Source organism: Dipodomys ordii, unplaced genomic scaffold (assembly GCF_000151885.1).
Source record: "Dipodomys ordii isolate 6190 unplaced genomic scaffold, Dord_2.0 Scaffold31, whole genome shotgun sequence".
Taxonomy (NCBI): Eukaryota; Metazoa; Chordata; class Mammalia; order Rodentia; family Heteromyidae; genus Dipodomys; species Dipodomys ordii.
In genome coordinates, this window is record NW_012267247.1 from 2109800 (window position 1) to 2124640 (window position 14841).

Consider the following 14841-nt stretch of genomic DNA (forward strand, 5'->3'; position numbering starts at 1 on the left):
CTCTGGAAGGAAAGCTGGGCAGAGAGGAGATGGGAAATTTATTGTTCTGGTCTTATTTAAGTGTGATCAATGCTTTGGCTTCCAGGGCAAGACACAGGAGACTAAAAATAACTGGGAGGTAGAGCCCAGGGCAACAGAGGGTGAGCAGTGGCTGGCCTGGGTGAGTGAGCAGAAACAACCACTGGAAAATGCCTGCAGGCTCTGGAGCCAATTAGCCATTGGAAACGGGAAGGACAGGCAGAGATTTGACTTCTGCAGGCTCAGGGGTGAGGGATCCACACCTTAGGAAGATGGTCAGGAACTCTGACCTTCTAAATCTGGACATGGAGAATTCCCCTATAGAATATCAGCATGTCACTGTCCATCTGCCTCTCCCTAATCCCTTGTGAGCACTTTCAAGGAAGAGATTCCCCACTAGAAATACTTAAGTGTCAATCTCTCAGAAGAAAACCCCAAACTGTTAGTGAACTGGGGACTTCCAAAGTTCTTCTCCCTTCCCAGGGCAACTATAAATCTTTCTGCATCTCTTTCATGCCTTCACTCTGGCTTTAATAAGGTATTGATCTATTGTCAGATAACTTTCTTTTCTTTCTTTCTTCCTTTTTCTTTTCTTTTTTTTTGATGACCCAGCCACAGGGTCAGCCATATATAAGAGAAAGAAAAACCTCCCAGGGTGGCACATACATAGGCAGAGATCTGCATGACAAAGGATTCCCACGCTCTCCTGGCGGGTTGTCTGAGAAGGCTGCATTGCAGGGCTGTGCAGGGCTGGCTGCCCAAGCCGCTCCTCATTAATTACCATTTGGACAGAAGAAGGCCCAGCCTCTCTGGCAAGGCAGCTCCCACTTCCCACTCCAGCATCATCCACCAGGGTAGGCTACAGGCAGCCTGCAGGCAGGAAAGAGTCCGTGGCAGGATCAACTTGAACAACACTGACCTTTCCTTCACCCTATTCATGATTCAGAGTCTTGATTCCTAGGGCAGGGGCCAGCTTTGGTCCATAGACATATCTAGAATGGGGTGTGTATGTGGCTAGACTGTTATATGACCTTGGGCAATTGCCCCTGAATTCTTCAGGCTTCAAGTTTTCACATCTACAAAATTAAATCTAAAGTTTTCCAAATTCTGAGCAGTAAAACCACCGTTTTAAAGGAAACTTGACCAGAGTGTGGCCCTACTTGAATTGGGGTGTGGGGGAGAGAAAAATCTTACCATCCACACTAGAGGGGACCTCAAATGTTTCTTCTAGAGGAATTCAATGATCCCTGGCTTGGCCTATGACTCAGGGGCTGAGGCTCAGATCCTGGTTCTAGAATCCTGAGGTTCTAGAAACCTGGACCACAGGCTAGACTTTCCTGCAAATGAGCTGGGGGATGAAAGGATTGGATGGGCTGAACACAAACAAGGGATATGTGTATATAGAGTACCAAAGGCTATCCTAAGACATGACCTGAAATACAGGCCCAGCAAGATCCCCTCACCAGCTAGGAACCTCGGGGATGACAATTTCATAAGACCAGTATGAATTCTCACAGAGATTGTGGGTACACCAGACGGGGAGAGAATGGCAAACTGCAGTGATGGTAAACCTTACCTCCACCCAGTGGTGGATCAAGGGGCTGGTTCTAATCAGGACTACAAGGGACTTCAAAACAATACTCTGGGTCTATGCCAGAACTCATCAATTGGGGACCTTGCATGAAGCACAACTTTCCGTAGTTTTAACTTGGAAAGTTTTAAGGCATAAGGCATTTTTCTTTCTTAGCCATTAGCAAAAATCCAAGTAAAAATTGGCACAACAAATCCATGTAAGCAATGTAACCTTATTTATTCATGTGTTCTTTCATGCACTCTACTAATATTTATTACCTAAAAGGTTCTAGGCTCTGGGAATGCATACATGTCTTATAATCTATATAATCTATAAGAAAAAAGGTTAGAGGCATATCTCAGGTGGTAGAACACCAGCCAATACGCAAAAGCATCACTGAGTTCAAATCGTGGGTCTCAGAAAATAAAAAGAGCTGGGTGCTGGTGACTCACGCCTATAATCCTACCTACTCAGGAAGCTGAGATCTGAGGATCTCAGTTCAAAGCCAGCCTGGGCAGGAAAGTCCGTAAGACTCTTTTTTTTTTGGGGGGGGGGTTTGGCTGTGGGGCCTGAACTCTAGGCCTGGGCGCTGTCCCTCAGCTCTTCAGCTCAAGGCTAGCGCTCTACCACTTGAGCCACAGCGCCACTTCCGGCTTTTTTCTTTTTGCTTATGTGGTGCTGAGGTATCGAACCCAGGGCCTCAGGCATGCAAGGCAAGCGCTCTACCACTGAGCCAACTTCCCAGCCCATGAGCCAACTTCCCAGCCCCGTAAGACTCTTATCTCCAACAAACCACTCGAAAATCAGAAGTGGCGCTGTGGCTGAAGCAGTAGAGCGCTCGCCTTGAGCTGAAGAGCGCAGGGACAGCGCCCAGGCCCAGAGTTCAAGCCCCATGACCAACCAAAAAAAAAAGGAGAAGAAAAAGAAAAAAAGATTAGTGATGTACTTAAGATAGTAGTTTTAATTGACTAAAGTATGATATACACAGGAGATTTCATGCTGTAACCTATTTGAGCTATCAACAGACAGTTTAACAAAACAAATACGAGAAAGCTAAAACATGTCTTCACTGGAGGTACAGGAACTAAAGCGGGGCGGGGGGGGACAAGTTAATGGAGAGAGGAATGATGAATTTATACAGTCATAGCACTGAATGTACACACACGAAAATGGAACTAGAGAACTTGAGAAGGATGGGGATGGGAAAGCATGATGGATGGAAGGAGTGACTGATAAGGATGCATTGTACACATAAATGGATAAGTTAAATTGAAACCTCCTTGTACAACTCTTTGAAGACATAATAAGAAGAAAAGATACTGGCTTTTAAAGTAGTTACACTGTTAATAGCTTACACTGTTAGTTGTCATGAGTGAGTTGCCTATTGGCGTAAATGTTGATTAGAAGCACAGGGCTCACTGCAGTTCAACTGGCTGATCATATCACCTCTCTAAACTGCCTGTAAAATGGGTGTTATAGCACCCACATCACAGAACTGTTGTGATGCACACGTCTTGGAGCCCTGTATCACACTTCTGGAAATTGTATATACACAGTAAGGGTGAGCCATTTTTGCTATAAAATGTGATGACGTTGGATAAGCAATACTTTTCTTTCTCTCTCTCTTTTTTTTTTTGGGGGGGGGTAGGTTGTGGGACTTGAACTCTGGGCCTGAGTGCTGTCCTTAAGCTCTTCAGCTCAAAGCTAACACTCTACCACCTGAGCCAAAGTACCACTTCTGTTTTTTTCTGTGTATGTGGTACTGAGGAATTGAACCTGGGCCTTCATGCATGCTAGGCAAGTACTTTACCACTAGGCCACATTCCCAGCTAGCAATACTTTCACTAGGCAGGAATCAGAAAGTAGGCCTGACACCTATCATGTCTCCTTTTCTTTATGATAATAAAGGCACAAAGACAAAAACCTACCTCTTGGTCATCTTTATACTATGGTAATGTGTATGGGACAGTTTTTGGGAACACAGTATGAGTGTGAGCCCAAATCCATCACAGCTGAGCTGTGTCTTCTTCTCAAGTCAATTGTTCCTATAAGCCTTGGCTTCTGGCTTTGTTTATGTGTGCGTGTGTAGGTGCTGGAGATTGAACCCAGAGCCTCCCACATATTAAACATAAGGCCAGTATTAAACACATGCTACACCACTAAACTATATTCCCAACCCCAAAGTCTTAGGTTCGGTTACTTGTACCAGGTAGAAAACAGCAGTAACTGCCACATGGGATGGTTGTAGAGGTTAATTATAGTAGTGCAAGGTAGCTCTTCCCTCTGGTCTGGCTGTCAGTAAACAGGCTTAGGAGATCAACTGACTCAATCCCGAAGATCAATGGCATGATATGTGGTGACCAGAGTGACCTCTGTTCTGACTCAATGACTCAGGTAGCACAGGGCTCGCTCTTGGCTGGCAGTTTGCTACAGCCCTACATCCACCAATTTAGGTGATGAATCCCACTTGTGTCTGTACTTCCCACTCCATGCTGACATCACTGGGAGTGCTACCTGCCGTCTCCCGACTGTGTCATCTGTTCTGACTGAGGTCTGAGTCATTCTGGATCTTACTGCTGTCTTCCAGGTAATATAGCACCCCCATCTAATTGACTACTAACTGCAAGTGTTACGAGCATCTTCCCCGTTCCCCGCCATTTAACATCTGGGACTCTTGAGTGTCTAGGTATAGAAAATGAAGCTATAACTCCCTAGATGTAAGGACCCAGTGGTGTGTTGGAGGCTGAGAAAATGGGGTACAAAGAAGTGCTTTTTCCCTTCCTCCTTCCCTCCCTCTTCTTTCCTTCTTCTCTCTCTCTCCTTCCTTCCCTCCCTCACCTCCTTTCTCTCTCTTACACAGCACTGGACCTTCATCACCCTAGACCCTCCCCCTCCCCCTCTCTGCCCCTCCCCCCTCCCTGTTTTTGCTGGTCCTGGGGCTTGAACTCTGGGCCTTGGCACTCTCCCCAAGTTCCTTTTGTTCAAGGTTAGTGCTCTACTGCTCAGAGACACAGTGCCACTTCTAGCTTTTTCTGTGATTAATTGGAGATAAGAGTCTGATGGATTTTTCTTCCAGGCTGCTTTGAGCTATGATCCTCAGATCTCAGACTTCTGAGTAGCTTGGATTACAGGTGTAAGCCACTGGTGTCCATCTTCTTTTGATCATTTCTTTTTTTTTTTTTCTTTTTAGCAGTTATGGAGCATGAACTCCATAACAGAGCCTGGGCACTGTCCCTGAGCTCTTTTGCTCAAGGTTAACACTCTACTACTTTGAGTCGCAGCTCTACTTCCTTCATTCTTTTTTTTTTTTTGTATATGTGTGTGTGCCTATCCTGGGGCTTGAACCCAGAGCCTGGGTGTTATCCCTAAGCTTGAGTATTACCACTTCTGCTTTTTTGGTAGTTAAGTCTCGTGACTTCCTGCCTGGGCTAGCTTTGAACCTTGATCCACAGATTCAGCCTCCTGAGTAGACACCATTACAGGAGTGAGCCACCAGTGCCAGGCTCCTAGACCTTTCTTTTGTTGTTGTTGTTCACGGGGCCTGAACTCTGGGCCTGGATGCTGCCACTCAGCTCTTCAGCTCAAGGCTAGTGCTCTACCACTTGAACCACAGTGCCACTTCTGGCTTTTTCTGCTTAAGGGGTACTGAGGAATCAAACCCAGAGCCTCATGAATGCAAGGCAAGCACTCTACCACTGAGCTACCTTCCCAGCCCCTTGTAGACCTTTTTTCTTTCTTTCTTTCTTTCTTTTTGTCAGTTACAGAGCCTGAACTCTGGGCCTGGGTGCTGTCCCTCAGCTCTTCAGTTCAAGGCTAGCACTCTTACCACTTGAGCTACAGCACCACTTCCATCTTTTTTCTGCTTACGTGGTGCTGAGGAATGGAACCCAGGGCCTCATGCATGCGAGGTAAGCACTCTACCACTGAGCCAACTTCCCAGATCTGGTCGACCTTTCTTAAGGACACAGTAGGTGGGAGATTCTAGGAAAGGGTTGTGAGGGCACAAGGTCTAAACTGGTGACCACAGATAGAAATAACAGGAGAATCTTCTAGGTCAAGGGTTTTCCAACTAGCAGACCAGTGTCACAGGGGTAGGGTGGGATCCTTCCCTTTTATATTTGAGACCAGTTTAGTGGCTACCAAGGGCCCCTGCCTAGATGGTATTTATAAGGCCAAAGCTGCCCAGCTCTCTGATGGTAAGTTTAAGGCCACTCAGAAAGGATTAAGATCTCACTTAAACATACACACAAAACTCTCTTGGGTACAGCTGTCAAGCTGAAGAGCTGAGGTAGCAAACCTTGTAAAAAAATTTTTTTTAAGAAAAAAAAAGAGCAATAAAGTTGGAGACATAATGAGGGAGGATCCCTGGTGCACAGAAGCTGGGCTGGTGAGATTTTTTTTCTGCAGAAATCAGCTCTGCTCCCCCAGCTCCCTTCTCTACTCCTTGCTCCAGGGAGAAGGATCACTTGCCACAGCCACACCTATGCAGGTGTCAGGCTGACACACCCCTCCACCCTCAACTTCTCCACTGTCTCCTAGACCAGATTCCTCTTGTACTCAGATGGTCAATCAAGGGGACAATGGTTAATTTAAGTAGAGGCAAGATCTCCCTGTGGGTTCAGCTGCTGCTCTGGCCAGGAAGATACATAGGTTTGGGTCCATGGCTGCCCTACACAATCTCATTCACCCTGCATATTTTTTTTTTCTCAGTCATGGGGCTTGAATTCACGACCTAGATGCTGTCCTTGAGCTCTTTTGCTCAAAGCTAGAGCTCTAGCACTTTGAGCCACATTGTCACTTCCACTTTTTCTGATAATTAATTGGAGAAAGAGTTTCACAGATTTTCTTGCTGGGCTGGTTTTGAACTGTGATCCTCGGATCTCAGCCTCCGGAGTAGCTAGGATTACAGGTGTGAGAGCCACCAGCACCTGGCACCCTGCACAATTTACTTTTTTTTGGGGGGGGTGGGGGGGTCAGTTGTGGGGCTTGAACTCAGGGCCTGGGTGCTGTCCCTGAGCTTTTTGTGCTCAAGGCTAGCATTCTACCACAACCTGCACAATTTAAACAGCACCATTTTCCTACCCACATAGCTCTTACATCCCTACAGAGCTCGTTAGTTCCTTCTTCAAGCATGACAGGACCAAGACAGAGGTTAAAGAATTTTGCCAAGCTCATAGAATGCAGACACTGTCAATCTGCCTGTTCCAAATCCTGTGTTCTGCCCCACTAAGCCTCACACATCTTCCTGTCTGGGCTCCAGGGAGGTGGGAGATTTGCCTGGAACCTTGGCAATGAGAATTCCATGTGTGATCTGGAAGCTTGTCCCACTTACAGGCTCTCCCTCAATCCATCCTGGGAAGGTTCATCCCTTGGACACAGGGCCCTCCTTCCTACCTGCCACAACGCCGGCCACATAGACAAGCCCGATGCGGGTGGCTCCATGTACCATCTCCAGGGGCACCCCTACTAGCAGCTGCAGCACGACATTAAGTCCCAGATGTTCTATCCTGTAACAGATCATACTCATTAGTTCACTCAACAAACACCATGTGAAGAGAGGCTGAAGATTCAGGAGTGAGCAAGACTCTTGTCCCTACTTCTGAGGAGCTCCTGGTATGTGGGGGAGAAAGACAATGCAGCCAGACTACTTTGGAAACAGCCTCCCAAGTGTCCCAGCCAGGACTGAATTCACAAACAGGGCCCGGGTGGAGACTAGCAGTATCTGTCTGCCACTGTGAGCAAGACTAAGCACAGTCAAGAAGACATAACAGTGTCATGGGTTCATATGCACAAAGCCAACGCTCAGAGAGGGGCACGGATTGACTTAAAGTCACATAACTAATTAGGGGCCTAGCTAGGGATCTACCTGACTTGCTCTATCTCTGGCCTTGAGGTTAACAGAGCACTCTAGTATATTTGTAAAAACTACTGATGCTGAAAAACAAAATGTTTTTTTTTTTGCCAGGTCTGGTGGCTTTTATCTATAAATCCTAGCTACTCGGGAGATTGAGATCTGGAGGATCTACGTTTAAAGACAACCTGGGGCAGACAGTGCACGAAATTCTCTACTCTAAGGTAACTGGCAAAAAAGTGAGGCTAGAGGCATGGCTCAAATGACGAGTGCCAGACAACCAAGCAATCCAAACAAGTATGAGGCCCTGAGTTCAAACCCTGCCTGGTACTGGCAAAAACACTTGCCAAAAACCAAAAGATATTCTCAAAAACACAGCAAGCATTAAAGGGAATACCTGTAACTTAATAATTTCAAGTTCTTCTTTAAGGTTCATCGAGGAAGCTTCTCCTTTGTGGTATGAAAATGTACCTGTTCCTCTCCACAATTCTCAGGGCAAAGAGAAAGGATAGTAGGCTTTCTTACCCTGTGAACCTCTACCTTTGTATAATACAAGTCATCTGGTGCCAGATCTTGTCCCTAAATGTGTGGTGTGTCTAAGCCAAGTTTAAGTATTACCAGAAAAGATCGTAAGGTTACTACTACTATATTCAATCAATATGGGGCTCTCAAGTTTACAAAGCACTTTAAAGTCCATTTTCTCATTTAAATTGAGCTTGCAGACACTGAACAGCTCCCTGGGGTTGGGAGGGTGTTGAAACAAGGAGTCTAGGTTTTACTTTGGGTTATGGCTCTAGCTTGGTCAGCAAGACCTTGACTGGAGGCTTACTTGGGCTACAGAGCTGACACATGAGCACCTTCAAGGTAACTTGGACAAGTTGAGCTGTGTCCTGAATCCCCACTCTGCTGGAATCTTCTACCTTTTACTGCCTATACTAGCAAAAGGATTCTACGATGAGAAAGGAATATTCACTGGAAAGGTTGAGTGACAATGCCATGTGAGACCTTAGAGACTTTCTGCGCTTATGCCCTTGAAAAGACTAAGAGACTAGCCCAGTGCTGATGGCTCATGCCTTTTAATCCTAGCTCCTGAGGAGGATGAGATCTGAAGATCATGGTTTGAAGCCAGCCCGGGCAGGAAAGCCTGTGAAATTCTTATTTCCAATTAATCACAGGAAAAAGCCAGAAGTGGTGCTGTGGCCAAGTCGTAGAGCACTAGCCTTGAGCTAAAAAGGAGCTCAGGGGTAGCACCCAAGCCCAGAGTCTGAGCCCTAGGACCAGCAAGAAATAAAATTAAATTAAAAAATAAAAGACTAAGAGACCAGATGAGGAATAACCCAGAGCTCCTGAGTTTTGCTTCTCTACCACAGTAACTTCTGGATTCCTAGGCACACAGCATAACAGTTTGCCTTGCTGGGCCCTCCCCAAATGTTGGCTGTCTCTGTCCCTCCAAACCTCAAACCTGGAGAACCTTCCCAGGCACTCCAGGGGCCTTAGGGGTCATAGCTCAGTGGCAGAGCACTTTCCTGGGATGTGCAAAGGCCTGGATTCAATCCCAGGCACTTAAAAAAAAACCTGTATGTATATGTGCATATATTTTCAATTTTAGATGATCCTGACCACTTATCAGCAGGGATTCTTAGTAGAAAGAAGACAGGTACTCACCCTGCATGCATAAAGATGTATGTCAGGTAGCGCCAAGCCTGAGCCCGGAGCTGGGGATGATAAACCAGTGAGTTCTTTAGGTAGTGTGGATGGGTCACCTGCAGCACAAATTGATTCAGCAATACCCCATTGTAGAGGAAAAAAGCAACCTGCACAGAATGGAGTGAGAAGACTTGTTCATTGCTAGGCATGGTTGCCCAGAGATATACTTCATGATGACCAGCAGTGGAGTCCCTACAGTAGGCTGTCATCCTCCCTTCTCAGAGAACAAAAATCATCACACAGCCAGTGTCCACCCAATGCCCAGCCATCCCTCATCCATCCTGCTGTGTGGGTGTGTGTGTGTGTGTGAGAGAGAGAGAGAGAGAGAGAGGAAGAGAAGAAGAGAGAGAGAGAGAGAGAGAGAGAGAGAGAGAGAGAGAGGAGGAGTTAATTGGATATGAGAGTCTCACAAACTATCCTGCCTGGATTGGCTTCAAACTGATCCTCAGATCTTAGCCTCCTAAATAACTAGGATTACAGGCATGAGCCACCAGCATCCAGTAGAGATTGATTTCTTTCTTTCTTTCTTTCTTTTTTTTTTTTAATCAGTCCTGGGCCTTAAATTCAGGGTCTAGATGCTGTCTCAGATCTTTTTTGCTTCAGGCTAGTGCTCTACTACTTCGAACCATAGCTCCACTTCCTGTTTTTGTTTTTTTTTTTGACTAATTGGAGATAAGAGTCTCATAGACATTCCTGCCCAAGCTGGGCTGGCTTTGAACTGTGATCCTCAGATCTCAGCCTCTTGAGTAGCTAGGATGAGGCACGTTGATTTCTTTAACAAACAAAAAATATTATGGTAGAATACATATAAAATTCACCACTGTAACCACTTTCCAGTGTTGAGTTTAGTTTGTGGCATTAAATATATTCATATCAGATCACTGTCACCAATGGCCTTTCATCTTGCAAACCTGAAATTGTGTTCCTGTTAAACAATAACTTCCTGTTGCCCCTGCATATAACAGGAATCACCCAGTCATTCTCCTGTTGTAACTGGCTCATTTTACTTAGCGTATTTTCCAGCTTGTAGTATTTTTGTGTTGTGGCATGTGTCAGATTTCCTTCCTTTTAAAACCTAAATAATATTCCAGAGTTTTCCTTTTAAACCATTCATCTGTCTTTGGACACTTTGAGCTATTGTGTTATGTTGCTACAAACACAGTGTGCAAATATCTTTTCTAGACCCTGCTTTCATCTCCTTTGATACACACTCAGAAGTGAAATTTCTGGGTCATATGCAGTTCTGTTTGTTTTTAACAAATACTAGACATTTTTTTCATAGTGACTATATCTACACTTACATAAAGGTCTGGGTCCCCCACATCTTCACCAACACTCCATACAAATCAGTTTTGTAGAAGACGAAAGCCTAAAATGCGCATGCGCATACGTGAGCGTGCATGCATGCGTGGGGCTTGAACTCAGTTCCTCACATTCTTACATGGCTGGTGCTCTACCGCCTGACAGTTCCAGTGTTTTGCTAGTTAACTGAAAATAAGAATCTCTCAGATTTGTCTGCCTGGGCTGGCTTTGAAAGGAAATTCTCAGATCTCAGACTTCTGAGTGTCCAGAATTATATATGTGAACCACTGGCACGCAGTCTGTCATAGCATATGCTGAATTTCCTAAGTGATCTTGTGCATTGAAATAGTGAGCTACCCTAAGTGGTTTGGGGCAGTATTCTGAGTGGGTAACATGAGTGATACACAGACATCTGCCACTTTATCAGTGTTTGCTTCCAGAGTGGTCAGGAAGCTTAAAAATGATAAAGTAATATGAACTGGAGGCATGGCTCAAGTGGTAGAGCACCAGTCCTGAAAAGAAAGCCAAGTAAGAGTGTAAGGCCCTGAGTTCAAACCCTGGTACTGTTAAAAAAAAAAAAAAAGGTATCAGGTGTCAGTGGCTCACACCTGTTATCAGGAGGCTGAGATCTGAGGATCATAGTTCGAAACCAGCATGGGCAGAAAAGTCCATGAGACTCTTATCTCTAATAAACTACTCAGAAAAAGCCAGAAGTGACACTGTGGCTCAAGTGGTATATCACTAACCTTGATGGTAGAGCACTAGCCTTGAGTCCAAAGAGGCTCAGAGACAGTGCCCAGGCCCCAAGTTCAAGCCCCAGGACCAGCAAAAAAAAAAGTGATGGCAGGTTCCTATAATCCTAGCACTTGAAAAACTGAGGCATGGGAAATAATAGTGAAACTCTGTCTCAAAATAATCAAATGAAAGTGAGAAAGTACAGAATCATCCCTATGCCCATTACATGCAGAGGAGAAAGCTATAATTAGTGGAGGTTAAGACTTTTTAGGCTAAGTCTGGACTTGGCTTAGGTCCCTGGTGCTGAATCCATGGGCTCTCTGAAAACCTGTTCTGTCCACTTAACACCCTGTGGGTATCCTGGCAATGCATGCAGCTTCCAAAGCAATGGCATTGTTGTTGGTCCTCAAACAGAAGTTAATAAATAGACCAACACAGTAAGCACTTGAAGAATGAGTCCAAGAATATCTCAGGAAAAATAAAACACAACTTTCACAATCTGTGCTTGGACAAAGCCATAACAACAAACAGACGAGCTCTGGTCGGCAGAGCAGATTATTTCTGATTTCGCAAAAGCGAAGGAGAAGGTGCCTCAAAGCTGACAGATCCTGCCGTTTGATTAGGCAGGAACTTTATAAGAACATATGCAGAGGCAGTAATTAGGCCTGTGGCTTTGGAAGAAAAACAGTGGAAGATCGTAACATGCCAAAGGGAAGTGAAGCATTCACTCAGGAGCTGGTGGGGTGTGCTACACGGGTTCCTGGGTCGAACAGCCAAGAGAATTGACTTCCATCAAGTAGAACCTTCCGATTCTGGACAAGATGTATGGCTGACTCCCTAAGGGGAGAATATTCTTTAAAAATATGTTAAGCCCACATTTACTTGCTCATAAACACTTTCCCAGAAGCATTTGTGTGATACTTTTGTGTTCAGAAAGCAATCCAAATAGAGGCAATCTTCTAGGTCTGGTTGCTTCTACATTACAGACAGGAAATTAATCCTGGAAAGCCATCACCTTACCCATACACACCTGGGGAGGAACCAAGGTAAATTCATTTTACCAAGTTTTCCTGGCTAAATCCCCAAATCAGGGAATCTACTTGCTGTTTCTATTGTTGTTGTTTTGGTAGCCGTGGCCATATTGGAGACTTGGCTTTAGCAAAAATTGCTTTAAGTAATCATCTTTGGATGTCTCCTCACATTCAGGGATAGAACCACACCTGCATTCATTACAATCCTGTCTGACTTGCAATGACAACTGCTAAACCATTATCCTTTGGGGGAGGAAACTGTCCGCTCCTGCCATGATCTCTGAGATCCTCTTGGCTCCTCTCCCCATGCACCCCTCCCCCAAGAATGAGCAGCCCCTGTCCCCCCCCTTGTCCTTGCCTCCAGCAGCGTGACCATGATCATGAACCAGGGTGGGGGACAGCAGGTGTAGCTGTCATAGTACCACTTGCGGTCAATCTCCCGGGGCAGGGTTTCATAGGCCACATGACGAATCAGCCGCTGCGACAGGCTGAGCCCCTTCTCCTCCAGCAGGGCCTTGCTGCTCAGCCTGCGGTTGCCTTGCAGGATGGCCTGACGGAAGCTGTTGGAACGCTTGTTGCTCATCTGTCCAGGAAAAGGGATGAAGAAAGAGTCAGAACTGTGGCCTCAGGGGAGCCCTACACCCACTTCCCAGCCAGTGTGTTCCTTAAGAGTAGGCTGAACCCTATATAACCTTTTGTTCTCTAATAGTTAAGCTCTTATGTGATGGTAGAGTTATTCTGAGTACCTCACATATGTTAGCACATTTGATGTTCACAAGTCATCTGTTTTTTTTTTTGTTTTTTTTTTTGGTCGGTCGTGGGGCTTGAACTCTGGGCCTGGGCGCTGTCCTTCAGCTCTTCAGCTCAAGGCGAGCGCTCTACCACTTGAGCTACAGTGCCACTTCCGGTTTTCTGGTGGTTTATTGGAGATAGGAGTCTCACGGTCTCTCCTGCCAGGGCTGGCTTTGAACCATGATCCTCAGATCTCAGCCTCCTGAATAGCTAGGATTACAGGCGTGAGCCACCAGCGCCCGGCAAGTCATCTGTTAAATAAAGGCCATGAATAGGAAACTGAGGCACAGTGTTAGGAAGCTACCACATTCAAATCCAGATCTGTATTTGTATTCCCTCTACCTTCCTTCCATTTACTCATCTAACACCTACCTATCATAATTTACCAAGCAACTAAGTACCAAGATAGAGAAGTAACCAGCAGTTGCAGGTCAGAGTAAGTGATAGCTGCCATAAGAACACATAAGAGGTGCTGGGCACTGATGGCTCATGCCCATAAACCTAGTCTCTCAGGAGGCCAAGATCTGAGGATCGCAGTTCAAAGCCAGCTCAGGCAGGAAAGTAAGACTCTTATCTCCAATTAACCACCGGAAAACCAGAAGTGGACCTGTGGCTCAAAGAGGTAGAATGCTAGCCTTGAACGAAAGAGTTCACCAGGCATAATAGCACCCACACCCTGATTTCAAGCCCCATGACAAAACAAACAAACAAACAAACAAAACCCCACCAACACACAAGAGGTAGTCCTATCTGTTTCCAGGTGGTCAGCAAGACCTGGAAGAAGTGCAGGCTGGGTGGGAGCTGAAGGCTGAGTAGCTATACATTCTCAGCCAGTGCTGGACAGTGTATGGGAGCCCTGACAACCAGAACCTAGCCAGGACTGTGCTGTAGAAGCCACTCCTATGTGCCTTTGGGACCTGTGACATTGGGCAAGGGCGAGTGGTGGTGTTCCCCTTGGCAGCCTTGGCATGTTCTCAGTGTAGCCCTGGCTGCCTCAACTAGCAGTCAGCCTAACTCCCAGACCAGAGGCAGCTTTACTGACCTCAAGCTTCCAGGAGCCTGCAGACCCCACTTGCCTACCTGGGCTGTAATACCCCAGAATACCTGTGGAGGTGAGGAGAATCCCTAGAAACATAGCTCTCCCTACCATGGTGCACAGCTACTCTATGGCTACTGGAGTGGGATTGGTCAATGGACTTGGGGGCTATGAGCCAGCAGTGGGATGTCAAGACCAAACCTGATAGCAGAAGCCAGACAGGGCTGGCAATGCCTGGGGATTGAGCCCCGTCAGAGGAAGGCAGCTGGGAATGGATATGGGTTCAGCCAGGGCCAAGTAGTAGGAACCTGTCCTCAGAGCCCTTCCTCAGTACTGAGCCCTGCTGTCTTTCACCTCAAAAATCTGGCATCAAGCCTGCATTCTCAAGTAGACAATCTCAAAGGAACCTTTCCGCCATTCCACCCTCATCCCAGTGGCATAGGCGTTGTGCAAATACAGGCAGGAACGGGGGCTCACATTAGCCCCAAATGGGACTCCATTGTCATTTTATAGCTTATCTCTTCAAGCTAAGTTCACGGTAGGTAGGTCCACCTCAGGAAGATAGGGACCTGAGCTTTGTGAGAATTTATCACTTCCCCATGGACCCTAAGTAAATTACATGGGCAGAATTCAAATCCAGATCTATTTGATTGAAGTCCACACTAGTCTATACAGGATTTTTATGATGAGATAGATATAGGAAACTCTTTTTCTTTTTCTGGCAGTCTTCGGGCCTGAACTCTGGGCTTGGGTGCTGTCCCTCAGCTCTTCAGCTCACTTGAGCCACAGTGCCACT

At 46.1% G+C, this 14841-nt stretch overlaps 1 protein-coding gene across 1 annotated transcript in view; it reads right to left on the reverse strand.

Annotated features, from left to right (window-relative positions):
• Nucleotides 1-14841, reverse strand: part of Rhbdl3 (rhomboid, veinlet-like 3 (Drosophila)) — a 55581-nt gene that overhangs the window by 20456 nt on the left and 20284 nt on the right. Inside the window, exons 5-7 of the mRNA XM_013016285.1 lie at nt 12576-12800; nt 9108-9256; nt 6986-7098 (exon numbers count right to left, since the gene is read on the reverse strand). Of these exons, the coding sequence (XP_012871739.1) occupies nt 6986-7098; nt 9108-9256; nt 12576-12800 (487 nt within the window). The remainder of the gene's footprint in view (nt 1-6985; nt 7099-9107; nt 9257-12575; nt 12801-14841) is intronic.